We start from the raw sequence: 26566 nt of genomic DNA, 5'->3' as shown, positions 1-26566 counted from the left end.
ATTTTTGTTATTTTTTTCTGTTACTACAACATACAGTACAGTATATTTATGTCCTTCTCCTTTTTCTGTGGCTTAATTGTGTTTTTATGTTCTAGATTATGATTTTCCAACTGTGTTGGAATAGGTAAGTGACTAAGGCTAAGATGTGTTACGTCACTGTCGTAGGAATGGAGCTGTGTCTAACCCAAAGACCCCTGTATTATTACTACATAATAAATTATTTTATATACCAGGGGTCCCCAAACTTTTTACACAGGGGGCCAGTTCACTGTCCCTCAGACTGCTGGAGGGCCGGACTATAAAAAAAACTATGAACAAATCCCTATGCACACTGCACATATCTTATTTTAAAGTAAAAAAACAAAATGGGAACAAATACAGTATTTAAAATAAAGAACAAGTAAATTTAAATCAACCAACTGACTAGTATTTCAATGGGAACTATGGGCCTGCTTTTGGCTAATGAGATGGTCAATGTCCAGTTCCATATTTGTCACTGCTAGCCGTAACAAGTGATATGACGCACTTCCAGAGCCGTGCCGTGTGCGTCCCGCGTCACCGGAGGTAGTACTGTACCTGAGCAACGCTACGCTTTGCCGCGCCGCCACATACAATACTCCAGGAGCACAGGATGCAGATGCATCCTGACCACCAATCACTGACCACCAATGAAAGAGGTGCCCCTTCCGGAAGTGCAGCGCATGCGGCCCGCAGGTCATAGTTTGGGAGCCCTGTTATATATATATATATACTTTTAATTTGCCTCTAGACTTTATAATCTATCCACTATTCTGTCTTTCTTTTATCAGTTCCAATTTTAAGCACTGTTTTATATGTCATTTTATTTAACATGTTTTTTTAATAACTATTCTAGTTCATAGATTTTACCAATGACCGCTTCCACACCAACTGAAAAGAGAATTTTCAGTCCTTCCGTGTCTTTCTAGATCTTCACAGGCAAGTGACAATAAGGCCACACCTGACACACTCATTAACTTCTGGATTCTTCTCATCCTCCTCAGGCTACTCCTCTTCAGTCCTCTTCACCTACTCCTCATATTCTCCCTGTGTTCAGTCTCTGCGGGAAGCTCTCTTCATTTCTCATTCCATGGATTCTCTCCAAGAGTTTCCCTCTACTCTCTGCGCTGATAACTCACAGTCTGACCTCCAGGTCAACCTCCTGCAGCCCATGCTCACATGTATACACTGAACCACTCCTGTCACAGAGGCCCTCCAGACTCTATAGGGACAGAGCTGAGATCACTAACATGTATCCCACACCCACACTATCTCCAGCCTGGTTAATGGGACAATAGAAGCAAAAAAAAAACAAACAAAAAACCTGTTGCCACTGTGGCTAAGCATGTCTTATACCAGTAAAGACAAAATGCACTCTGCACCCTGAGATAGACCAAGATAACAAGGTCATCCTGCCTGGTTCTGGCCCTAAAATAAATGAAGTTTGAGCATAAACCTGAACTTCCTAGCTAAAATGATTTTACCCCTAAATTGTGCTGTACTGATGTGTAAAAGCATGTCATAACCATTGTAAAAAGGATAAGTATGTGAAAAAGATGCAGCTTTTCTACCACTGAGAACGTATATCATGGGCCCTGGCCAATTGGCTCAGTGGTAGAGTGTTGACCTGGCGTGTGGATGTCCCAGGTTTGATTCCCGGCCAGGGCACACAGGAGAAGTGGCAATCTGCTTCTCCACCCTTCCCCCTCTTGCTTCCCTCTCTCTCTCTCTTTCTCTCTCTCTCTCCTCCTCCTCCTCTTCCTGCAGTCATGGCTCGATTGAAGCATGTCGGACCTGGGTGCTGAGGATGGCTCCATGGTCTCCACATCAGGTGCTAACAAGAGCTTGGTTGAGAGCATGGCCCCAGATGGGCAGAGCATCATCCCGAGGGCTTGCAGGGTGTATCCTGGTTGGGCAAATGCGGGAGTCTGTCTCTCTGCCTCCCCACTTCTTACTTCAGAAAAAAATAAAAAATGTATGATGAATGTTACACTTGGTAATCTTATAATTTTGCAGCTTTCTTTTCCATTTGAGTAATTGTTTTTATTTGGCAAGACATTCCTTCTGAAGTCAGAGTTCCTTGCATTATTTGTAAGAAACCTTTTGTTTTCTTGTTTCAAATCTTTTCTAAGTCTTCCTTTGACAGTCTCATAATCTAGCAAGTTAGGGGCTCTGGTCTCTTCTCTAATGACCCACATCCAAACATGCGCCAGTTCTAACAGTTCTGCCTGATGTCACTTTCCTCTCAACTTCCCCACCTCTGCAGTAGCTCAGCCCTAAGGCAACAGTCCACCAACACGTTTCCCTGCTTCAAATCCAATCCTCCTCCACATCTCTTATCAACTACCAGACAGCTGTCTCAAGCACACATCTGACCACATTACTCCTTTCATATCAGTCAGACTGAATTTGAATGGCAGTTCTACCCAGGCCTTAGGCAGAGGCATTTAATAAAAATTCTTGTTAATTACCTAAGTAAAGCCTTTATGAGCATGTACATGTTACTTAACCTATCTGAACAGCTATCTCACCTTTAAAATAAGAACAGAAAAACATGTCACAGTATTGCTATGAAAACTATCTGAGACAGAATGTTACTTACCAAATACGTTACTTCCTTTTCCAAGCACTCATCTCCACCACTTTCCAACAAGTACTCTACTCATTCATGATTTAATCAGCCAAAATTAACTGGCCTCCTAGTATGTGCCAGATACTTTAAGAACAGGCAACACAGTAATGAATTAGACACCCCTCTTTGAGTTTACATTCCAGTGGGGAAAACAGAAAATATACAGAAACAAAAATATCTTTTTAAAAATTCACACACACACACACCATCATAATGCCAAGATTGTAAATACCATGAAAAAAACTGAGGCCAGATAAAGAGCTAGAAACTGACATATTTTAGTTGGATTTCAGAGACAGCCTTCCTGAAGTCACCGGCATGGTCACCTGAATGGAGTGACTTAATGAGCTAAGTGATCTGTGGTAGGAATTTCCAGAGACAGAAGTGCAAGCAAAGACCTTGGAGCAGCAATAAACTTGCTATGTAAGAAAGAGCAAGAACAGCAGAGTAGCTAGAGGGTTGTGAGCAGTATGGCATGATCTGACTAATATTTTTTGAAATGATTCTCACCTCACAGCTATGTAAAGAACTGCCACCAGGTGAGAGGCTAATCTAACAAGGGACCATAGATGTGATGACAGCCTGCACTAGGGTGTAGTAGAACTAGAGAAAAGGGTCAGATCTCAGACATGTTTTGGATTTATGACTAAATGTATTTGTTAATGTATGGAATGTGGATTGTGAGGGAAAGAGAAGAGTAGTAATAACTCCTCGGTTTTTGGTCTATGAAACTGATGAATGAAGTTGCCACAAACTGGAATGCAGCAGCCTGCAGTAAGCCACACCTAAAGCCCCCCAGCACTGCAAGTTCTTCCAAGTCTCAGTGCCCCGCCTGGCATTCCCTTCAGAGCAGGCCCCAGCTCCCCCGCTTAGATAGCTCCTCTGCTTAGACAACTCCTCCAAATATCTTTGTGCTCTGTAAAGACGTTGCCAATGCTCCCAGGTAATTATTTGCTCCTTTCTTTTGTTGTCTTAGGAAACTTTAAATATATCTCCATTTTGGCCTGACCCGTGGTGGTGCAGTGGATAAAGCATCAACCTGCAATGCTGAGGTCGCCGGTTTAAAACCCTGGGCTTGCCTACTACTCAAGGTACATGTGGGAGTTGATGCTTCCTGCTCCTGCCCTCTCTCTCTCTCTCTCTCTCTCTCTCTCTCACTCTCTCTCTCTCTCTTTCCCCCCTTTCACTAAAACAAAAAATAAGTAAAATTTTATTTTTCTGAAGCTGGAAACGGGGAGGCGGTCAGACAGACTCCCGCATACGCCCAACCGGGATCCACCCGGCATGCCCACCAGGGGGCAATGCTCCACCCATCTGGGCTGTTGCTCTGTTGCATCTAGAGCCATTCTAGCGCCTGAGGGAGAGGCCATGAAGCCATCCTCAGCACCCGGGGCCAACTTTGCTCTAATGGAGCCTTGGCTGCAGGAAGAGAAGAGAGAGACAGAGAGGAAGGAGAGGGGGAGGGGTGGAGAAGCAGATGGGCGCCTCTCCTGTGTGCCCTGGCCAGGAATCAAACTCATGACTCCTGCACGCCAGGCCGACACTCTACCACTAAATAAGTAAAATTTTAAAAATAAAATAATATTTCCATTTTAATGCTTACCACATTTACTATTTAACTTTTTAGTTAAAAGTTTGTTTCCTTATTAAACTTAAAGTTCAAGAGAAAGGATAAGGCTCTGGACAGTGGCTCAGTGGATAGAGTGTCAGCTCAGTGTGCAGATGATTCTGGACAGAGCACAGAAGAGAAGCAACCATCTGCTTCTCCCCACCTCCCTCTATCTATTCTCTCCCTCTTTCCTTCCTACAGCCAGTGGCTCGATAGGTTCGACATGGCCCTAAGCACTGAGGATAGCTCTGTTGAAGCACATCAGCCTCCAGTGCTAAAAACAGCCCAGTACTCAAGCATCCACCCCACAGGGGGTTGCGGGGTGGATCCCAGTCCTGGAGTTTACGGGAGTCTGTCTTACTATCTCCTTCCTCTCACCTAGAAATAAAAAATAAATTTAAAAAAAAAGAGAGAAAGATAATATTTTATGATTCGCATATCCTCAGGATATAGTTTTACTAGATTCCAGTTTGAATGTAATGTAGCCACAGCTATTCATGTACTGACTAGGTGGACTATAAACAAAAGGTTCGATCAAATATAAATATATTTTTAAAACACTGTATTTTCACAATAACATATTAATGTGTGAGAAATAAAGTATTATTAGCCTTTTGATACTGGGGAACTCTTACTCGGGTTTTCTTTTATCAGAATATAATGCGATGGTAAGAGTCACTGATAATTCATGTGTATGGGCCAGCCTCTAACAATCCGTAAGCTCTTTTAGGAGAGGCACATTTCAAACCCACTAGTGTCCCCACAACCAATAGCTCAACAGCAGGTACACAGTTAAGATATGGTGAACATTTATGCACAGACATACAGAGTAGATGAGTTTTACAAAAGAAATTCATGAGATGGATAACTGAACAAAGAATATAAATAGGAAAAGGGAAGAATATGACTTATATACTATAGTATGGGGGCCTTGGAACAGGAGGAACAGAAAAGAAAGCAATTAAAAATCTCTATGTAACTAAAAATGTTCCAAATTCCAACTCTAAGCAACTTCTGCCAGTTAGCCAGTGCTTTATGATCAATAACAATATTATTCTATTTAGGTTATAAACAGAATCAGGCTTTGTAAACATGAAACTCTTTGTGCTCTAGTCTACATACTCTCCACTAAAATTAGGACACAGAGCTCACAATCCTAATTTCAAAGGGGAGTTAAACAAGTATACAGATATAGATGAGCAACCTTCCTCACCAGCAAGCTGTTTCCATCACATTACCCTATCTCCCCAGGACAGCTAATTATTCTAAGAAGGAAGTATTTTCTTTCTTTCTCTCATAGAAGCATGACCATGAGAAAGTCTGATTCAAGAGCACATGGTTACCCATGATTCACAGAAAATCGGTACTTACTGTAGATAGGATTGCCAGTTCACTTTGTTCGCACGAACTTCTGCAGCCTTGGCAGCAATAATGTTGGTTGGAACAGCAGCATCCACAGCACCCCGGATATCCATTTTGGTCATCTATATTTTATGATCTTGAATGTTTTCCAAGAGAACTTCAATTTTGATGTAAGGTAAAATGAGAATACCAGGTTATTATTTTACAACTACTAAAACTAATAACAACACCATTATCACCTTCATCTCTCCAGGCATTCAACACAAATATTAAATATCCTAAATATTAATATCATTATATTTCAAATCTTGCCCAATTATGCACTGTACCATAAAAGTGTTCTCTACAGGCCTTTACTTTTCCAGAAATGGTTTTACTTAATAATTGGCAACAATACTGCATAAGATTTTTAAAGTAACCATTCAAGAAACTGACATCAGAACTCATACTGAAAAAGAACAGGCATATAAAATAGGAACGTATTTTAACTGTACATAATTGGGCTCAACTTTCCCCTTCTGACAGATAAAATAAGAATCTGTACAGTACAGGTAGAATCAGTTGTTTTGTTTGCATTTACTATGCATCATTTTGAAGTGATATAAGAAAAGCCTGTAAAAGTCTTTTCTAAAAGTACTCGTTCGAATTAAAATAACCAAAATTGGGATTTTATCACAACACAAAACATGAAGGTTCCTTCACATAAAATATAAGCTCATGTTAGTCACAAAGAAGCTAATATTCTATTCCGGGATCCCAATGACCTTAGTTCGTTTGGAGCTTAATCTCTACATCTGAGGGCTGCTGCCTAAACAAGAGCGCGGCGGGCTGGCCGGGCTCAGGCAGAAACTGGCTCCTTCCAGCCCCCGCGGCAACGGCGGACCCGCTGGCCCCGGCCCCAGCGCCCCTCCTGGGGAAGCTGCCGATTCTCAGGGCGGCCACCTACGTCTCCCGAACTCCAACCTCCAGCAAGGCAGGGTCGTGGGCCAATCCCGGGGAGAGCGCGGCCGGCCCCGTCCTCCTCCTCGCCCCTGCGCGCCCCCCAGAAACCTAGGGCAGGCATCAAAGGACAGAACCCCGGGAGCCGGAAGTGGGCGCTGGGGAGCCGGAGGGGCCTGGGCCGCGGGAAACCAGCACGCACCGGGGAAGCTGGACAAACGCAGGGGTCGCCTCACTGGGGCGGTGCCCCAGGCGAAACAGTCTGAGCGCCTCCTTACTGCGCGAACCCTGGGAACCCCATAACGCACCCAAGGGCGGTAGGGAGGATGCGGCAGCGGACCGCGGCGTTGGGGCCACCGCCGGGCTCGAGCGCCGAGTCAGAACCTCTCCTACCCGGTCCGCCGGCCTAAGCGGCGGCCGGAGACTCGAACGCCGGAAAGTGAAGAGGTTTCACCACCACGAAGACGTTGAGCACCGCACAGGCAGAAGGAAGCCGGAGTGGCCGCAGTCGGATGACAGGAGTACCGGTCACATGACCAGAGGCATGTGACCACCCGGAAGGCGGAAGCCGGAAGGGTCCAAAACAGCCAGCCGAGCCGCGGAGCGCTTAGAAGCAAACCGCTCGGATCGGGCCGCGAGGAGTCCGGGCCCCGCCCCTCACCTCCCCTCGGAGAGCCCCAGAGCCCGGGCCCCGCCCCTCCCCTCCCCTCGGAGAGCCCCAGAGCCCCATCCCGGACTGTCCGGTCCCCACGCAGGGTAAAGGGGGGCGCGCACGTGGGGGCCCCAAAGCGAAGCCCAACGGGAGGCTCAGGTGCCGAAATAACCGCTGGAGGCGGCGAGCCAGCCCATACTTCTGAAATTTTTAATTCAGTGCTTTTAAGTATACAGATTGACTTTCTTTTGGATTTTATAGCCCAATGAAACAGTCATACTTATCCCCATTTTAATTATGAAACTGCTGCTGAGACGTGGGTCATTAGAGTTATCTAGCCCTCGGGTTGCAGGTTTTGCAAACAGTGTATGTTCCATGCAATATTTGCAATGATAAACTTAAGAATAATAATTCCTGTTTATCTAAAATTTGAATTGAACAGGACATGCAGTTTTTCACCTAACAATCCTGAGTCCAAGGTTTTCCCCATTCCAGGCCTCATCTATCCTCTTTAAGATAATGAATAATACTACACTGAAAATAGTGTTCAGATATATATAACAGCATATTTATGTTGATAAGCACTGAAAGGGATTCATAAATATAGCCAATACATTTCTACTACAAATATTCAATTTAGGCCAAGGTTTAAAACAATCAGAACCGGTTCACATTGGGAAGTAATACCTATAATAACAGTATATAATACTATATTACATTTCTATTGCTGCTATAACAAACGACTATAAATATCCCAACTAAAATCAATGCAAATTATCTGACGTGGGTCCCGCTGGGCTGTGTGGCAGGGCTTAGTTCCTCTTGGAGGCTCTGGAGAAGAATCCATGTCCTTGCCTTCTCCAGTTTTTAGAGGCTGTCTGCATTCCTTGGCTTGTGTCCCACTTTCTCCATCTTCAAAGTCAGCAACATCTATCTTTCTCTGATCACTGGTGGGAAGCGTTCTCTGATTTTATAGGCCATTATGATTGGATTGAACCCATAAGATAAAATCATTTTAGCACTCTCCACTCAAGGTTTTTCACGTTAATTATATCTGCCACCTTATGCCACACAGATTAACATTTTCACAGGTTCCAGAGGTTAGGAAATAGATATATTTGGGGGAACTTTATCCTGCCTATCACAAATATAGAAGGAAATATAAACACTAATTTAACATAAGTGGTTGAGTAAAGATACAAAGGGGCCCTACCTGATGCCTGTATTATACTTCAAAAGCAAAATTTTGAAAGAACGGTACCAAATACTGTATTGGAAAATGTTGACTTTATGATATCTGAGTAATGGATTTGTGGACATTCTTGATATTGTTCTGCATTTGAATTTTTTTTAATATTGATTTGAGAGAGAAAGAAATCGGTTTACTGTTCCACTTATTTATGAATTCATTGGTTGATACTTGTATGTGCCCAGACTGGGGATCAAACTCAGAAACTTTGCATGTCAGGTACAACGTTCTAAACATCTAAGCTACGTGGCCATTGATGGTGTCAGTTGAGTCCAATTATATGTGAAACTCTAGGCTAAATTAATGAAGGGCTTGTTTACCAAAATAGTTGGAATTAGAATCAAAGTGGAATTGGAATTTTAAAAAAATGATTGCAGATACTACCTTGATAATAGCTTAGTAAAATAATTTATTGAGGCCCTGGCCAGTTGGCTCAGTGGTAGAGCATAGACCCAGTTTGTGGAAGTTCCAGGTTTGATTCCTGGTCAGGGCACACAAGAGAGGCAACCAGCTACTTCTCCCCCCTCTCCCTTCTATCTCTCCCTGTCTCTTTTCCTCTCCCCTCCTCCTCCTCCTCCTCCTCCTGCAGCCATGGCTCAATTGGTTTGTGCGCATTGGCCCCAGTCACTGAGGATGGCTCCCTGGAGCCCCTGCCTCAGGCACTAAAAATAGCTTGCTTACAAGTATTGGCCCTAGATGGGCAGAGCATCAGCCCCAGACAGAGTTTGCCAGGTAGATCCCAGTCTCTGGTGTGCAGAAGTGTGTCTCTGTATCTCCCCTTCTCGCACTTAAAATAAAATAAAAAATAATGAATTGGTAACAAATGTATGGGTCACAAAACTGTTTCCTTTAACTATAATATTTTAAACTTGATACTTGTTTCAAAGGTCCTAGGAGTGGAGAAGGTATGTTCTCAGGAGCCTTTGAACTGTGGGATTTGGGTGTTATTGCAATGACTAGAGATAGAGTGCTGTTAGCATTTGGTTCTGAGGGATTAGGAATTAGGAATATTAGATAGTGACACCACCAAAGCACCACACACAAAGTATTTTTCAGCTGAAAATGTCAGTACTGCTCCTGTGAAGAAAGTGAACAGGTGACTGTCCCTGCCTGATAAACCTGTCATCCCAAATAAGCAGATTCCAGGCTATGGTAGAAAATGGCTTTACCATTACAGAACAACATCCTTATGGAGTAGCCAAACACAAAGGTAGGTACTAGCAACAAAATGTCAGAAGTATCTACCCAAACGTTAAATGTGCACACTCCATAACCAAGTAATCAGACATCCAGGAATCTCTGCTGCAAAGATAAATATACAAGGATTTTTAGTGCAATATTTTTTATAATAACAAAACAAAATTAGAAATCAGTATTTATCAGCTCAGGCTACCATACAAAATACCAGACTGGGTGGTAAACAACAGAAATTTATTTTCATAGATCTAGAGGCGGGAAATCCGAGATCAAAGGGCTGACCATTTCTGTTCAAGGTGAGGGCTTTCTTCCTGGCTTGCTGATGGCCACCCTCTCCCTTGGTCACATGGTGGAAGGAAAGAGCTCCCAGAAGAGCTCTATCCTGTCTCCTCTTATAAGTACAATAATCCTATTGGATCAAGGCTGCACCCCTGTGTATTTCCCCAAGAAAACTAGAGTGCTGGTATTAGAAAAAGGGGACATGACCTGACCAGGCGGTGGTGCAGTGGATAGAGCGTTGGACTGGGACACAGAGGACCCAGGTTCGAGACCCCGAGGTTGCCAGCTAGAGCGCAGGCTCATCTGGTTTGAGCAAGGCTCACCAGCTTGAGCCCAAGGTTGCTGACTTCAGCAAGGGGTCACTCAGTCTGCTGTAGCGCCCCAGTCAAGGCACATGAGAAAGCAATCAATGTGAAACTAAGGTGCGGCAATGAAGAATTGATGCTTATCTCTCTCCTTTCCTGTCTGTCTGTCCTTATCTGTTCCGCTCAATGTCTCTCCGTCTCTGTCACACAAGAAAAGAAGAGAAAAGAAAAGAAAAAGGACATGAGTGGTGAGCAAGAGGGAAAAAGAAGTCTACTACATTCTACTTCAGAGTATACACACACACACACACACACACACCCCTCAAATATGAAAAAATGTTTACTAGAAGCTCCCAAGCACTGAAAGTGTACAACATTAGCAGATTTACTATAATAAAGTCATTAACAAATTAAACTTTAAAACATGAAAGAATTTTCATAGCGTTTTTGGAAAAACGTTTCCAAAAAAGAGAATCATTACAAGTATAAAAAAGTGCTAGCAATAAGAAATGCTCAGGCCTGACCTGTGGTGGTGCAGTGGATAAAGCAGCAACCTGGAATGCTGAGGTCAGTGGTTCGAAACCCTAGGCTTGCCTGGTCAAGGAACAAATGGGAGTTGATGCTTCCTACTCCTCCCTCCTTTCTCTCTTTCTCTCTCTCTCTTTCTCTCCTCTCTAAAGTAAATAAAATTTAAAAAAATTTTAAAAATGAAATGCTCAAATAAAATGTTTCCTCCAAGGATTGACACCAGAATAATTGGTGCAAAAGGGAAAGTGAGATCAAGAGGAAAAAGGCTGGTGGATCTATGACATTCATAAAAAGAGAAACAAATAATTTGCTTTGCAGAGTGCACAGAGCAATATGTATGGAGATGTGAAAGCTGGTTCCAACTATACAATTGTATGTAGCCCTTGGACATACCACCTAATATTTCATTCAAATTTCCACAGTCACAAAATGAAGAAGACAAAATGAGCAGGAGGACAAGATAATCTTGATAGTTCTCTCCAGCTCCAAAGTTTGCACAGTTCAGTTTGAAACCAGTAATACCACCTATTTCATTCTCATTCTAAGAGTTCAGAACCAAACACAGATCCCTAGACCCTCAGATCAATGATAGTTCAACCGTATCTTCACTTGGGTGCCCCTTGAGAACATTTCTTTAACTGTCAAAATATTTATTGCCTCACCCTGAAATATTTGGTAACTTGAGAAAGTTGCCTCTTTTTATAAAAATTTGACAGCTTTGTTGAGCTATAATTCACAGACCATACAATGTATCCATTTAAAGTGTACAACTTAATGATCTTATATATATTCAGAGGGTTGTGCAACTATCAGTGCAATGTTTTATAACATTTACAACCATCACTGCAATGTTTTATAACATTCTCATCATCCCCAAAGATACCTCTTACTCATTAGTAGCCAAACCCATATGCCCTAGGCAACCACTAATCAACTTTCTGTATCTAAAGATTTGCCTATTCTGGACATTTTCTTATAAGTGGAATCATAAAATATGTGGGGCTTTTTGCTGGCTTCTCTCATTCAGCGTGTTTTCAGGTTTGTTCCTGTAGTAGCATGTACCAGTACCTCACCCCTTTGTATTGCTGAATAATCTATTGTATGGATATACCTCAGTTTGCCTCTTTGTCACTTGAGGGGTATATAGGTTGTTTCCCGTTACTGCACATTGGGGTTCAAGTCTTTGTGTGACCATTTGTTTCATTTTTCTTGCTTTGGTAGATATCTAGGAGAGAATTGTTGGATCATGTGGTGACTCTGTGCTAAATATTTTGAGGCACTGGAAACTGTTTTCCAAAGCAGTTGCAACATTTGACATTCCCACAATGAATAAGAGTCCCAGTTACTCCACATACTCACCAGCACTTGTTATGGCCTGTCTTTTTTATTAAAGACAACCTGTTGGGTGTGAAGTGGTATTTCATTGTCATTTTGACTTGCCTTTCCCTAATGGCTAGACACAACACCCAGTTTTAGTTCTATTTGGGGGGGGGGGGAGTTGATTGTTTGTTTCTTTGTTTTTAGTTGTTAGAGCCCTTTGTGTATTCTGGATACAAATCCCTTATTATGTATGTATGACTTGGAATATTTTCTATTTTGTGGGTTGTCTTTTGCTTGCTTAATGTCTTTTCAATTTTGATGAAGTCCAGTTAGCCTAATTTTTTTTGTCACTTGTGCTTTTGTATTGTTTCTAAGAAGGTTTAGCCTAGTTTAAGGTCATAAAGACTTATCTCTATATTATCTTCAAATAGTTTTATAGTTTTATCTTTCACATTAGACCAGTGATTCATTTCGAGTTATTTTTTTATGTGGTGTGAGGTAGAGGTATGACAAATTTATGCCTATGGCTATCCAGTTGTTTCCACATCATTTGTTGAAGACAATTTCCCCTACTGAATTACGTATCTTTGCACTTTGTCAAAAATCAATTGACCATAAATAAATGTATAAACTTATTCCTGAACTCTCAATTTTATTCCACTGATCTATATATCTATATCTAGATAGATAGATAGATAGATAGATAGATAGATAGATAGATAGATAGATAGATAGATGATAGATATGCCGGAACCATGGTCTTAATTATTGTAGCTTTATAGTAAGTTTTAAAATTGAAAAGTGTGAGTCCTCCAGCTTTGTTTTTCTATTTGAGATTGTTTTGGATATTCTGTGTCCCTTACCATCTCATATGAATTTTATAATCAACTTGTCAATTTTGCAAGTAAGGGAGCTGGGATGTTGATAGCGATTGTGTTTGTTCTGTAGGTCAATTTTGAACACCTGGGATCATATGACAAAAGGAAATTTCTCCAGGGCATAGTCCCCAGTTATACACACAGGGGCTCTTGCCTCTGTGCCCCCAGACACTGCAGAGAATACTCAGGCATTAGATACTCCTTTAGAGAAACGTGAAGGTATTACATTCTACATTTTTGCATTCTGTTTAACAATCTTATGTTTATAAAGTACTTTACAAATATGAAGTCTGATGTTAGAAGCCAAATATTGCCTAACCATCAGATGACTAGTTACCTCATAACAGAATCACTTTAACTATTTCTACATGACATAAATATAAAGAGTGATAGTCCTCAGCCTCAAGTTTGGGCATGAGTTTAGCATACATTTCTAGCCACAAAGCTGACAGGTACTAAAATGATGTTTTAAAGAATCCTAAATAGATTAGGTGGACCATTTGGCTCTCAAATGCATAGCCCAAGAATGCCAAGTACCTACCACACATTGCTAGTACAGAATTCTGCAAGCAATCTATTTTCTTTATCATTATATACTAAGCAATATATCACTTTAATAATTTCTTTCAGTTTTGATTTAGGATTAAATTTTAATTAGGAATACATTGCTACCTGTAGAGAGCAGTCGTAACATACCTAGACATTTAAAATAGAAAGCCCTGCCTGAAATAGAACACTAGAGATCTGTGGATAAACTGCTGACCCACAAAACAGATAATCCTTTTCTTGGATTAATGTCACTTTCCTGGGAGGTCCCCAGGGGACTGGAAGATGGCTCAGCATCAGCCAAATGAAAAGACATAGAGGTGACATTGGACTGGTGTTAAAATCAGGCTATCGAACTCATTTGGAACCTTTACTGTAAAAAAAAAACATGCCCCAGCTTTTGCAAGACAATGAAGAGTGCCTCCAGAAACATTTCTCCAGGCCACTCAGGTGGAAGCAATTTCTGTTCCTGCCCAGGGCTGAGGAATATAATGCAAACATTCACCAAGCCACAGAAGAAGATGAATGGAACAAAGCTGTGCATAATATCAAGGTAAGACCATCTCCTCAATCCATGATCCTTTCTTCACAGGGAAAGGGTTTATCCAGAAAGAATATAAAACCATAGCAAGCTTCAGTGTCACTGCTCACTATCTTATTGCTTAATGTTGTGTGTATCTTCAAAGAACGTACAGTCTGTCTGTAAATCCTCTTAACTATTAATAGAATTATCTCTTAAAAGGTTATTTGGTGTGGTGGGGGATGGGTAAATGTTAATGTCTAAAAAATAATGAACAGAGCTCAGCATTAAATGCTGCAAAATCATACTATAACAAAAAAAAAAAAAATCATACTACAGCAAATCTGTCCAAATACTTTAACACTAAAAAAATATCTGTCGGCCCCAGCTGGTGGCTCAGTGGATACGGCGTCGGCCCCATGATGGATGTCCCAGGTTTGATTCCCAGTCAGGGCACAAAGGAGAAGTGACCATCTGCTTCTTCCCCCTTCTGCTTCCCCTTCTCCCTCTTACCCTCTTGCAGCCAGTGGTTCAACTGGTACAAGAATGGCCCCGAGTGCTGAGGATAACTCAGTTGGTTGAGTGCATCAGCTTCAGGGGCTAAAAAGAGCTCGGTACTCAAGCACGTCCCCTGACAGGGTCTCAGGGTGGGTCCTGGTCAGGACGCATGTAGGAGTATCCCTACTATCTCTACTCCTCTCACCAAGAAAAATTAAAAAAAAAAAATCTGTCCCTGTGCCATGGCTCAGATCCTGATAAGAATCATTTATTTGCAAGCTCTCTATTTAATTATATCTGCCCTATCCCCCAATGGTATTTTAATTTTCATAAGAAGAATAAAAGTTTTTAATAATCATTACAAAGATTTTTCTGTAGAAATTTACTGATCACCCTGGCCACTTCCTCAGTGGATAGAGCATAGGCCCAGCATACAGACATTCTGGGTTTGATTCCCAGTTAGCGTACACATGAGAAGTGACCATCTGCTTCTCTTTCCCTCCCTCTCCCCCTTGTCTCTCTCTTCGCCTCTCAAAGCCAGGGGCTCGATGGGTTTGAGCATTAGCCCCAGACAAGGTTTGCCAGGTGGATCCTGGTCAGGGCTCTTGCGGGAGTCGGTCTCACTATCTCCCCTCCTCTCACTTAAAAAAAAAAAAGTGTGCTTATCTATGCTTTTGAGCTTTCAGACATATGTGAACACATAACACATGAATTTCCACATCCCCTACAACACCTAAGCACAAGGTCTTTAAGGAAACTAGAATGAAATGGGATATTATGGCCAGAAGTCCTTGATAGGCATCTAGATGTAGGCAACACATCCAAAGGAAATTTCTAAAAGGTAGAATCTGGAGGCTACTCTGAGCAAACACATGGCAACAACAATGTACATATGTTGTGAGGGTGCTCTATGTATAAAATATGTGCACACACATATAATTTCAAATATCTGTCTTGAGGGATATGCTTAAGCTGAATCACAGATAAATGAATTGGAAAAGTATTTAAGAATCCACAGTATGCCTTTTCACAGCATCCTGGGACCAACCATCCTGGCACTGGGCAATACAAGCTGCCATCCTGACCTCATTAGCCCAAGTAAAACAGCTTCCAACCTGTACAGCAGAAGGTGTGAGCAGTCAGGAATGATCCAACTTCAATCCAGTTTGCCTTTTTAAAAATATCTTTATGTTACATCTGAATACAGATGCATATATAAGTGAACATATAAGTTTGGCAGAACTCTGTTCACTTTGATTCTATTGAGTCAAATATGAGTTCTGTTCGTATTAAGTCCTTGCTACATGCAAAATCTTTTTGCCTAGGTTTTGAAAAAGAAAAGGATTTGCTCCTCCCTCTCTACAGACAATATATTGGGAAAGACAAACATATTGACATTATCATCATATCCTATTGACATCATACTATTGACATGACTCGTCAGTAATAAAGGATATCTGTGTAATTGCATTCCTATAATCAGTAAGGCGATAAGAAATCAGGAGTGAAATATCAATATGGAGTAAAACAACTGAAAAAAAGACCTGATTAAAGAGTAAAAGAAATGAAATTTAAGGTAGACATGAAATAATGTCTAGGAATATAGAGAAATAGACAGGGACTAAAAAGTATCTAGATGTCCAGGCCTGGTAATAAAACCCTCTAAAATACCTCACCCTAAGCCTAATACCTAATACAAAAATTAAACCAAAATAGACCACAAACTTAAATGTACAACTATATGTAAAACTATTAGACAAAAAAAGATAAGAAATCTTTGTGACCTAAGATGGGATGGAGTTTTCAGACATCAAAAGCAAAATCCATAAAACAAATTATGATTAATTGAAATAACCAAAAATAAAAACTTTGACTTTGCCAAGGACCTTATCTAAGAAGATGAAAAGGCAAGATACAGACTTCAAGATAATATTGACAAACCCCATATCTGAAAATCGATTTATATCTAGAATATACAAAGAACTCCCAAAACTCAAGAGCAAAAAAACAAACAATAATCCAACTAAGAATATGGGCAAAAGGATATGAACAAACATTTCCTCAAAGAGCATATACAGATGGTAAATAAACACATGAGAAGATAAGCAGTATTATTAGCCACTAGGGATATGCAAATCAAAACTACTATGAAATATCACTTCATACCTATCAGAATGGCTAAAATGAAAAACAGTGACAAAGGCAAATGCTGACAAGAATGTAAAGAAACTAGGTCACTCATATGTTCCTGGTAGGAATGCAAATAGTACAATGTTGGGCAAATGAGTTTGTAAAATTTATATTTTTTTAGTTTGCTCACTTTTAGCGTTGAAAAATGGTGCTGGGCAGTGCCAGGTATGTGATCTGTGAAATTGCAAATTGCCTTCCTGCTTGGGAAGGGCCATTGTCTTACTAATGTTTGCTGGAGGAGAGGTTTTCATGCTAGAAAGTATTGAAAAGAGAAGGGAGGAAGCCATGTTTGAGCAGAGTTTGTGCAGAGAGAAAGGAGAAGATATGCAGATGGGCAACCAGAGATGAGGGACTTTTGTGAGCTCCGCTGAGACTTGTGAGGCCTTTGATTCTAGGAGAAACCAGAGAATGTGTCAGTGGCTTTGGGAGCCCTGAGTGAAAAGGAAGTATTTTTTCCCTGTGTGTTTGCTCACCAGCCAGTGGGAGACTTGAATAAAGGAACAGCCCACCGTTTTATGACTCCACTATTTCTTTACTGTCTGCCAGAATCTAATGAGAACCTGCATTTGCATGGCCATGACGGCGGCAACTACTGGCCCTACACACAGCCAATTGAGAAACAATTTGGCAGTTTCTGACAAAACTAAACCTGCAAGGATCATATGGCCCAGCAATTTCACTACTGGACAATTGTCCCAAAGAAAATGAAAATCTTTGTTCACACAGATTCTGTGTGCTAATGATCATAGCTGCTTTATTCATAATAGCCAAAAACTAGACACAAACCAAAAGCCCTCGAAGGGATGAATGATGAAACGAACTGGTACATCGGTGCTATGGAATACTGTGAAGCAACGAACAGGAATGAACTACTGACAGCCATCCCTCAGATATATCTGACAGGAATGATTCTGAATGTAAAAAAGAAGAAGTCAATCCTTAAAGGCTGTACTATATGATTCCATTTATATAACATGCTTGAAATTAAATTATAGAGATGGAGAACAAGTTAGTAGTTGCCAAAGATGAGATGATGGATTCAGCTACAAAAGTGGTAGGTAGTACAAGGGAGTCTTGTGGTGACGAAACAGTTCTTTATCTTGATCTCAGAGGTGATGACACAAACCTACACACTTAATAGAATTTCATAGAACTACACACATGCACAGACACACACAAATGAATGCATGTAAAACTTGTAAAATCTGAATAAGCTTTTGGAATTGTACAAATGTTTGTTTCTTGCTTTTGATTTTGTCCTAAATTTCTGAAGTTTCCACTGGGGGAAACTGAGTGAAGAGTGCATGGGATCACACTATATGTTGTTTTTGGAACTTCCTGTGAATCTATAATTATTTCAAAATAAAAAAGTTGAAAACACAAGCCTCCAAAGGCAGGTTAGACTAATAATACCAACGCAATTGCCTATTGTGGTTCTTCAGGTTGTTCTTTTATTTGCATCCTTAGCTAATTTCACTAGGTCAGTGATTTTGATGCCACTAGACCTGTTTAGAGATGAGAGAACAAGTTTGGAAATACTGTTGATTACATGTGTGAAGTAGGCTGAGTGATTTCAACCTAGGCTTTTCTGACATTGGTTTTATTACTAATTCAATAGCTCTGACAGTGATTTAGAAAGTGAGCTATAATTTTGTAGGCTTGAAGCCAGTTTTCTTTATAGTGTTTTTTCTGTGTATTCTGCCCAAAGTACCCAAATATGGGCCACTCATTTATTGCAAAATAAATTAGTACCACACACAAAAACACTCACACTTGTCTTAATCAGAATTTTTTTTCTCCACAGGCTTTTTATTAATACTTCCTTTCATTCAGGGCAGAGAGTGCAAAAGGGAGGCAGGAAGAACCCTGGATGAGTCACTCTTCCTAAGTGAGATACAGTGTGTCCGTAAAGTCATGGTACACTTTTGACCAGTCACAGGAAAGCAACAAAAGACTATAGAAATGTGAAATCTGCACCAAATAAAAGGAAAACTCTCCCAGTTTCATACCTATTCAGTGCAGTTCGATGTGGGCTCACACACAGATTTATTAGGGCTCCTTAAGTAGTTATCCCGTATAGCCTCTACAGACTCGTCACTGACTGATGGCCTACCAGAACGGGGTTTCTCCACCAAACTGCCGGTTTCCTGCAACTGCTTATCCCACCGAGTAATGTTATTCATATGTGGTGGTGGCGCTTCGTTATAAACATGCTGATATTCACGTTGCACTTTGGTCATGGATTCAAATTTAGCAAGCCACAGAACACACTGAACTTTCCTCTGTACCGTCCACATCTCGACTGGCATGGCTGTGGGCTGATCCGCTGTATACATGGTGTTACATCATTATCTGTGCATGTGCACAGGCTGCCACATCATCCTACAGAAACTGGGAGGGTTTTCCTTTTATTTGGTGCAGATTTCACATTTCTATCGTCTTTTGTTGCTTTCCTGTGACCGGTCAAAAGTGTGCCATGACTTTACGGACACACTGTACATGAGAAAGAGAGAAAGCTGTAGCATGCTGGCAAGAAGTCAAATATCTACCTTTCTGTCTATTGATCATTTGATCAGTTAATATTAGGTCTACCGGAAAGTTCTGTCCATTTTTGGAATAAAACAAAATACAAATTTTTCTTACCATCAATAAACTTTATTAAATAATATATTTCCACACCAATCCTATCTTCCAAATATGGTCCGAAATGGTTTGCTGAGTTGAATTAAGCCTTTCTTAATGAAAGGCCTGATCTTCGATGTTGTCAGAAAAGGATCTTGCTCCAACATGGTCTTAACAACATCGTCATCCATTAAAGATGGTCACTCAGAACGTGGCTTATCAGAAAGGTCGAAATCACCTGTTTCGAATTTTTCAAACCATTTTCTGTATGTCCTATCAGAAACTGTACCTTCACCAAACACTTTCAATAAATTTCTACATGCTTCTGTAGCATTTCTTCCTTGTTGAAATTTGTATACAATACAGTGGCGTAAATGAACTTTATCAGCAGCCATGGGTACACTATCGCTTCACACATAAGACTAACGTGAATCAACTTTGTTTTAGTTAATTTGCTACGTCAGTATATATACATTAAGTGATAAAAATAGTGAGGCACACATGCGCCAAATAAACACGTGCTTACGTGTCGAAACGTTGTGATAGAAACGGACAGAACTTTCTGGTAGACCTTATATAAATGTATATGCATTTGTATGTGTGCATTCTTTCTCAGTAAAAAAAAAAAAAAAAAGTGGCCTGAGCTTTGACAAGAAAGTTATTTCCACAACATTATTTTTCACATCATTTCAAAGTCAATGCCCTTCTAAGAATGCAGATTTCTAAGTGCATCTTGTTTCAGAAGTGTGATCCCTGAGCAGCTGACCAAAGCACTTATTTTGAGATCTCATACACTGAAAGGAGAAAAATAAATGTCAAGGCCCCAAAGGGTAACTACAAAGACAATGGAACTTTGTGTGACCGAAAGGATAGAGGAAAGAAGAAAGGAAAAAATACCTTAGAAAGAAGAGCATTATACTTGTGATATTCAATACCTTAACATTAACATATGCAGAAGATAAAATTATTCTGTCCGGCCTCCATTTGTAAAAAAATGAGTTCACTGAGAAGGATAAAGTTTATTCTTATCTTTTTTGAAGGTGCTCTGAAAAGAATATTTCTAGTAGTTTGACACATGAAATGTTCACAAACTTCTTCAGGAAAAGGCGCATTTGGAAGTCTATCATTGATACATCAACCTAAGTACCCCAACATAGTAAGTGTATGTTACTTAGCAGTCCTCCAACCTAAAGATGAAGCATTTAAGATACCAGCTAATACCTTTCAAAGTAATCAGTGAAATGCTGATCAACTTAAAAGTGAATTGCAAAAGGAAACTGCCAAAATACCTCACACAGTTTTCAAAAAATTTAAGAAATGAATTATGTTTCCATGAATAAAGAAAAAATGTTTCACCTTGACTGACAAAAACACCAAATACCAAATGCTAAATCCTCAATTTGGGTAGCCCAATTCAAACAATTCACCTATATCTGTCAGGTACACTAACTAGCTCATGCCATAGTAACAACCTCTAGAATTTCAGCAGCCTAACAAAAGCATATTTTCCACTCATGCCACAGTTTGATATAGGTTCTGCCCCAGGACTCGGGTTGCTTCCATCTTGTGAATCGGCCATGTTGTGGACCCAAGGTTGCTCCGGAAGCAGACTCAGGATTGGAAAATTGGGAAACGGGCACGGGAGCTTAACTCTCTCAGCACAATGTCAGTCCCACTGCTTCCACTCATGTTCACATCTATTGACCAGAGCCAGGCACACGGCCAATCTTTTGAAGAGTCAATCCTCTGAACTTAAAGAGTTCAGCGGTTAATTATTTTTCATTAAATACCATAAAGAAAAGTTTCTGGGAAAATGTGACTTTTCACTCCTCCAGTGGAAATATCAAGAGTTTGCTTACTAAAACACAATGTGAACATCTTCATTTCCCCATTAGAAGTAAAGATTTTCAACTCTGAAAGTAACAATGTACAAAAAAAGATCCATCAGAATTATAGATAAAAATTTATAAATACAAATTTTACACTTGCTAATTTTCTAAACATTTAAATAACTCACTGTCAGGGTTTTACATTAAAGATCGATTTCCTCCACTGGATTCCATTTTCATAGGCCAACATCTATGCCAGTTGCCACAAAGTGATTTGTTCTAGCAAAAATAAATAATATTGTATTGTGTTTCTTTGTTCTTGTGAGGGTCTTCTGAATGCTAATGGGTTAAAGGATGTAGAGCATTCTATAGTTTTCTAACTCAGTATGAATTTGCTTTTGTTCTTGAGAAAACCTTGAGTTTCTGAATACAAAAATGAATGGTGGTGATTCTAAAATTGTATGGTTTTGTATGGCTTCATGCCTGTTACCAGTCACACCAGTATTTTTTTAGGGTGTTGCAGCATTGCCACAGAGGGTCTAATTATGCAAGTGGAGGACATTACCACTTCAGTGGAAAACTCAGGACATCTCTGCAGCACCGTGATAGCACTGCTGCCAGGAGTTTCTGCCTACCAAGCCAGAGTACTTTCTGCTGCTCCTGGGTTTTGTTGCAGGTTGATGTTGACTGTACCACCACAGCATACTCATGTAGGAAACAAAGAAAATATTTTTTAAATGTATACCTGTGTAGTATTGGTGATAATATTCAAGCAGATGTTTCATTTCTGAATTTAGTGAGATACCTCCTCCTACAAAAAAATAAACTCTAGAAACCTAGAAAATGAAGTTCTACATGGAGATAGAAATTCAGCTATCAATTTAAAAAGCCTACCAGACACAATAAAGATTAAAATGATCAAAATAGAAAATACCAAAATAGAAAAATATGTGTGAGAAAGTCTATCAGAACAAAAAGGTAAAATTATGAGAGAGGAAATAATAGACATGGAGGACATACCTTGGAAATTAACCTTAGGTATGGATAAACAGAATAGGTAAAAGAAGGGTCTGAACAGATGAAATTGCAATAATCAAGTTTATAAAAATATATATAACTATATTTTTTATGTAAATAAAGACAATAATTCAAGAATACACATTATATTCCAAGGAAACTTAATGAAAATAAAACTAAACCTAGGAATATCTTCATAGAATGTTCAAATTTCAAAAATTTAAATAATATTTCTATACATATCCAGAGAGAAAAAAATAAGAATACCTACCAGAGAACAAAAAGAACCATCACTTTATAATTCTCTGAAGCAGTAAATAGATTTAAAGCTGAAGAGCTCTGAAGACAAAATTTCACGTCTAGATGTATTCATAGCCAAGTGTCATTTATGTCTTAATGCAAGAGTAAGACATTTTAACATGTGCAAGAATTTTTTTTCCTTTGTATTTTTCTGAAATGAGAAGTAGGGAAGCAGAGAGACAGATTCCTGCATGCGCCCGACCAGAATCCACCTGGAAAGCCCTCTAGGGGGCGATGCTCTGCATCTGGGGTGTTGCTCCGTTGTAACCAGAGCCATTCTAGTACCTGAGGTGGAGGCCATGGAGCCATTCTCAACACCCGGGCCAACTTTGCTCCAATGGAGCCTTGGCTGCAGGAGGGGAAGAGAGAGGTAGAGAGAAAGGAGAAGGGGAATGATGGAGAAGCAGATGGGTGCTTCTCCTGTGTACCCTGGCCAGAAATTGAACCCAGGACTTACACACACTGGGCTGACGCTCTACTTCTGAGCCAACCAGCCATAGCCAGCATATACAAGGATATTAATAATACATGATACAACCAGACTTCCTACATTAGAAAATGAGGACTCAATATATAATAAGGAAGTCAATGTTGGGAAGGAAGTTTAAGTGGTAATTACTGAAACAGTTAATCAGATGAAGATACTAGATGTAAAAAGTAAATGTAAAACATGACTATACTTTAAAAGTTTGTGATATTATTGTAAAAGGGGTGCCAGGAATGAGAGATGAGGCTTACAATTCCAGATTTAATTCACAGACACAGAGAAAAGAAGAAGAGAAACAATAGGTTCTATTCTTCATGTCAAGTAAAACCAATTTAGAAGAGTATTTTTTTTTCTTTCTGTTATGGCTAGGATAGTTAATACAGGTATAAGAGTGCCTTTGAAGAAGGGTCAGGTAGGTGTTGGTTAAATAAAAAGCAATTTGCCTTACTTCCAAATTATTCCTGAAGAGAAAACCAAAGACTGTACAGGAAGTTATAATAATAGAAATACTAAGAAAACATCAAAAGAAAGTTGGGACAAGCAACACTGAACCCAATAGTTATAAAAAAACAGAAATGGGTGTTAGATGAACAGAGGTCTGAAGAAGGAGTGAGCAGGTCTCCTGGAAAAGGGAGGTTTCAGATGAATCTGTGGCCTAGAGAAGAAAGAATAAAACTTAAGGGCCTGATAATGCTGTTTATGTATTAGAGCGGGTGGGCGGGGTGGGGAGGGTAGCCATGGAACAGAAAGGGTTTTCTTCTCCTTCAGCAGAGTAATCTATTTCAGGGGAAGTTGTGGGCACATTTCACCTTCAGGAAGGGCCACGCAGCTTGGAATGCAGTGCTGAGGCTTGGGGAGCAGTGAAGGACAACATACTATGCACTGACTGGCTTCTGGGTTTCTGGGTGTAATAGCACAAGTGCAGGTGCCAGAAGGGTTAGCACTAAAGAAAGAGGAGGAGGTGGGAGGACATGAGGGGTAGGTAGCATGTGATAGCTGAGAAACTTGGTTACCAACACAAGGAGATACTCAGAAGATGTCTAGAAATAACTGAATAGACTCCAGGTAAGGAAGATGAGGGTCTGCCATGGTCAATTGGAGCTCAAAGTATTTGTTTGTAACATGGCCCCATTTTATTAAACTGTTGGTAGATGAGGCCTGAGACCATGTATAATGCTATCATGACTGTCAAAAGAATATTTTGCTCAAATGGGACTGCAGTTGTGTTGCCAGAGAAAATGGTGTTCTTTCATGGGTTGCAGGGAAGGCATTCTACAGGACTCATATATGGAGGGAATTTGCAGTAAGGTTTATTTAGGTTTGAAATGGAAGGCTTCCCACAGGTTCCCAGCGTCTCATCACCATCCATCCTGTCATGGAAAAAAGTCCAATCTAGTCTTCATTAAGCCCAGTACAAAGATCGCTGTCCAGAAATTCTGTGCCATGGTTCAATTCATATCAAATCTTAGTCCAATTCAGGCGCTGCTTATAGCCTACATTTGGGAGTATGCACCACTGCTGGCCAGCAGGTGGCTTCCAGCCCACACAGCATGGCTGCTTCGAAAACCCAAGAACAAACAGGGTAAGCACATTTTTCCAAGCAGGAAGAGAGAAGCACAGACTGGCTGTTAGGTCTGTGTTTATATTTTGGGCTGAGAAGGACTAGTTTTTCTTTAAACCAACTAATTAGCTTCTTAATCTTTCATGGGCTTGCATTGGTTCCTCCCACTATCCAATCAGATCCTTTCCTAAGCTAGACTGGCAGCCCTCTATGGCTCCCATTTTGGCTTTTACTGCATTTGCCTTAAAGTGGAAGCACAGAAGCACATCAAAGGATGGACAAATTGTACCCTGAGGAGACCGTTAATCTCCATAGCAGGCAAGGCTGTGATCCCCTAAGGTGTGATCCCCTAACTTCCTAGTAAATGCAATGCTGTAACTTCCTACTGGAAGAGGCTTTCCAGTTTTATTCATCTTAATATTTGATTCTCTCTTTCCTAGTTTATTATCCTCAATGTCTGATTCACTCTGCTTCCTTCCTTTATTAATATTTAGCTAACTACCTACATTAACAGTTATGCTTTTACTAAAAGTCCCACAGAAGAAAGCAGAAGTATTTTAAGAAGAAATGACATGTCCTTCAACTTGTTTTAAATCCAGGGAAAGAAGGAAGGAAGTGGGAATGGGGGGGGGGGGTAAAATAATAAAGCAGAATTTGTAATATTTTGAGAATTGTTGAAATTGAGTGACAGATATGAGGATTTGTGGGTATATTTGTTCTGGGTTTCGGGTTTTTTTTGGAAATTAACATAACAAAAAGATTTTTTTTAATTTTGAAGACCAGAGTTAAGATTTAACCTTTAAAATTAAAAACTAAAGAAACACAACTTTCCATATTCTATTTCTACACCAGAGTGCTAGTTGCTAGTGTATGCTTCAGACATTCATTGGTTAGCACAGTTGATCTTTCAGAAAAAATCTTTTAAAATGGAAAAAAAAAAAAGAAATCCTGTTTACAAGTCTAAAAAACAGGTTGTAAACATTCTGGTTGGTATCAGTGTACTATTTTGGTGTTTTTATAAGTTTTATTGTTCTCAGATTTCAAGTTAATATTAAGAAAAAAATATATCTTAGTCTCATTTCCACTATTCAAAAGGTCTCATAAGGTCATGTTGGTTTTCCTGCAAAAATCAAACCCGCCTTTAGAGAACCATAAAATCACTGCAAACATCCTAGAAAATTTACATTAAATTTTTGCCTGGCCCTGGCCGGTTGGCTCAGCGGTAGAGCGTCGGCCTAGCGTGCGGAGGACCCGGGTTCGATTCCCGGCCAGGGCACACAGGAGAAGCGCCCATTTGCTTCTCCACCCCTCCGCCGCGCTTTCCTCTCTGTTTCTCTCTTCCCCTCCCGCAGCCAAGGCTCCATTGGAGCAAAGATGGCCCGGGCGCTGGGGATGGCTCTGTGGCCTCTGCCTCAGGTGCTAGAGTGGCTCTGGTCGCAACATGGCGACACCCAGGATGGGCAGAGCATCGCCCCCTGGTGGGCAGAGCACCGCCCCTGTTGGGCGTGCCGGGTGGATCCCGGTCGGGCGCATGCGGGAGTCTGTCTGACTGTCTCTCCCTGTTTCCAGCTTCAGAAAAAAAAAGAAAAAAAATTTTTGCCTTCTTGAAAGGTAAAAATGTAAGTGAACTTTACTGGGAACATTAGATAGTAAACTTAGATGTTCTACCAATTATTCCCATTCTGTTGGTAAAACCAATTCAGATTAGGCTTGTATCATTTGGGAGTTTATTTTAGAAGCATCTGTACTATGGTTTTATAGTTACTACATTTAAAATGACTGGAGAAAAAGGAATTTTAAAATAAATCAAAAATGTTCAATGATAATAGTTTAAATCATGCAGAGACTATTAGAATGTATGCAGATATTCAAGAATGAAATCTAAATTGTGGACTAAGTAATTTAACATCATAATGTAATCAAAAATGTTTTCCATAAAAATATAGTTTGCTTATATGATTTTCAATTCTCAACACTGAAAATTGTAAGGATTCATTTTCAAAGGATAGGCCATTCCAAAGACTTTTA

At 40.3% G+C, this 26566-nt stretch overlaps 2 protein-coding genes across 4 annotated transcripts in view; one reads left to right on the top strand and one right to left on the bottom strand.

The window, feature by feature from the left end:
* Positions 1–7082, bottom strand: part of ATP6V1H (ATPase H+ transporting V1 subunit H) — a 156660-nt gene extending 149578 nt beyond the window's left edge. For both annotated transcript variants that reach the window (XM_066379060.1, XM_066379061.1), the window contains exons 1-2: positions 6869–7082; positions 5631–5778 (exon numbers count right to left, since the gene is read on the bottom strand). In XM_066379060.1, coding sequence (XP_066235157.1) covers positions 5631–5743 — 113 coding nt within the window. In that variant the 5' untranslated portion in view covers positions 5744–5778; positions 6869–7082. The remainder of the gene's footprint in view (positions 1–5630; positions 5779–6868) is intronic.
* A 6707-nt stretch (positions 7083–13789) lies between these two features.
* RGS20 (regulator of G protein signaling 20) overlaps positions 13790–26566 on the top strand; it is a 120275-nt gene continuing 107498 nt past the window's right edge. For both annotated transcript variants that reach the window (XM_066379058.1, XM_066379057.1), the window contains exon 1: positions 13790–14067. In XM_066379058.1, the coding sequence (XP_066235155.1) occupies positions 13903–14067 (165 nt within the window). In that variant the 5' untranslated portion in view covers positions 13790–13902. The remainder of the gene's footprint in view (positions 14068–26566) is intronic.

The sequence above is a fragment of the Saccopteryx leptura genome, chromosome 3 (assembly GCF_036850995.1).
Source record: "Saccopteryx leptura isolate mSacLep1 chromosome 3, mSacLep1_pri_phased_curated, whole genome shotgun sequence".
Lineage (NCBI taxonomy): Eukaryota > Metazoa > Chordata > Mammalia > Chiroptera > Emballonuridae > Saccopteryx > Saccopteryx leptura.
Note: the sequence above shows the minus strand (reverse complement) of the source record. Positions and strands in the feature narration are given on the sequence as shown.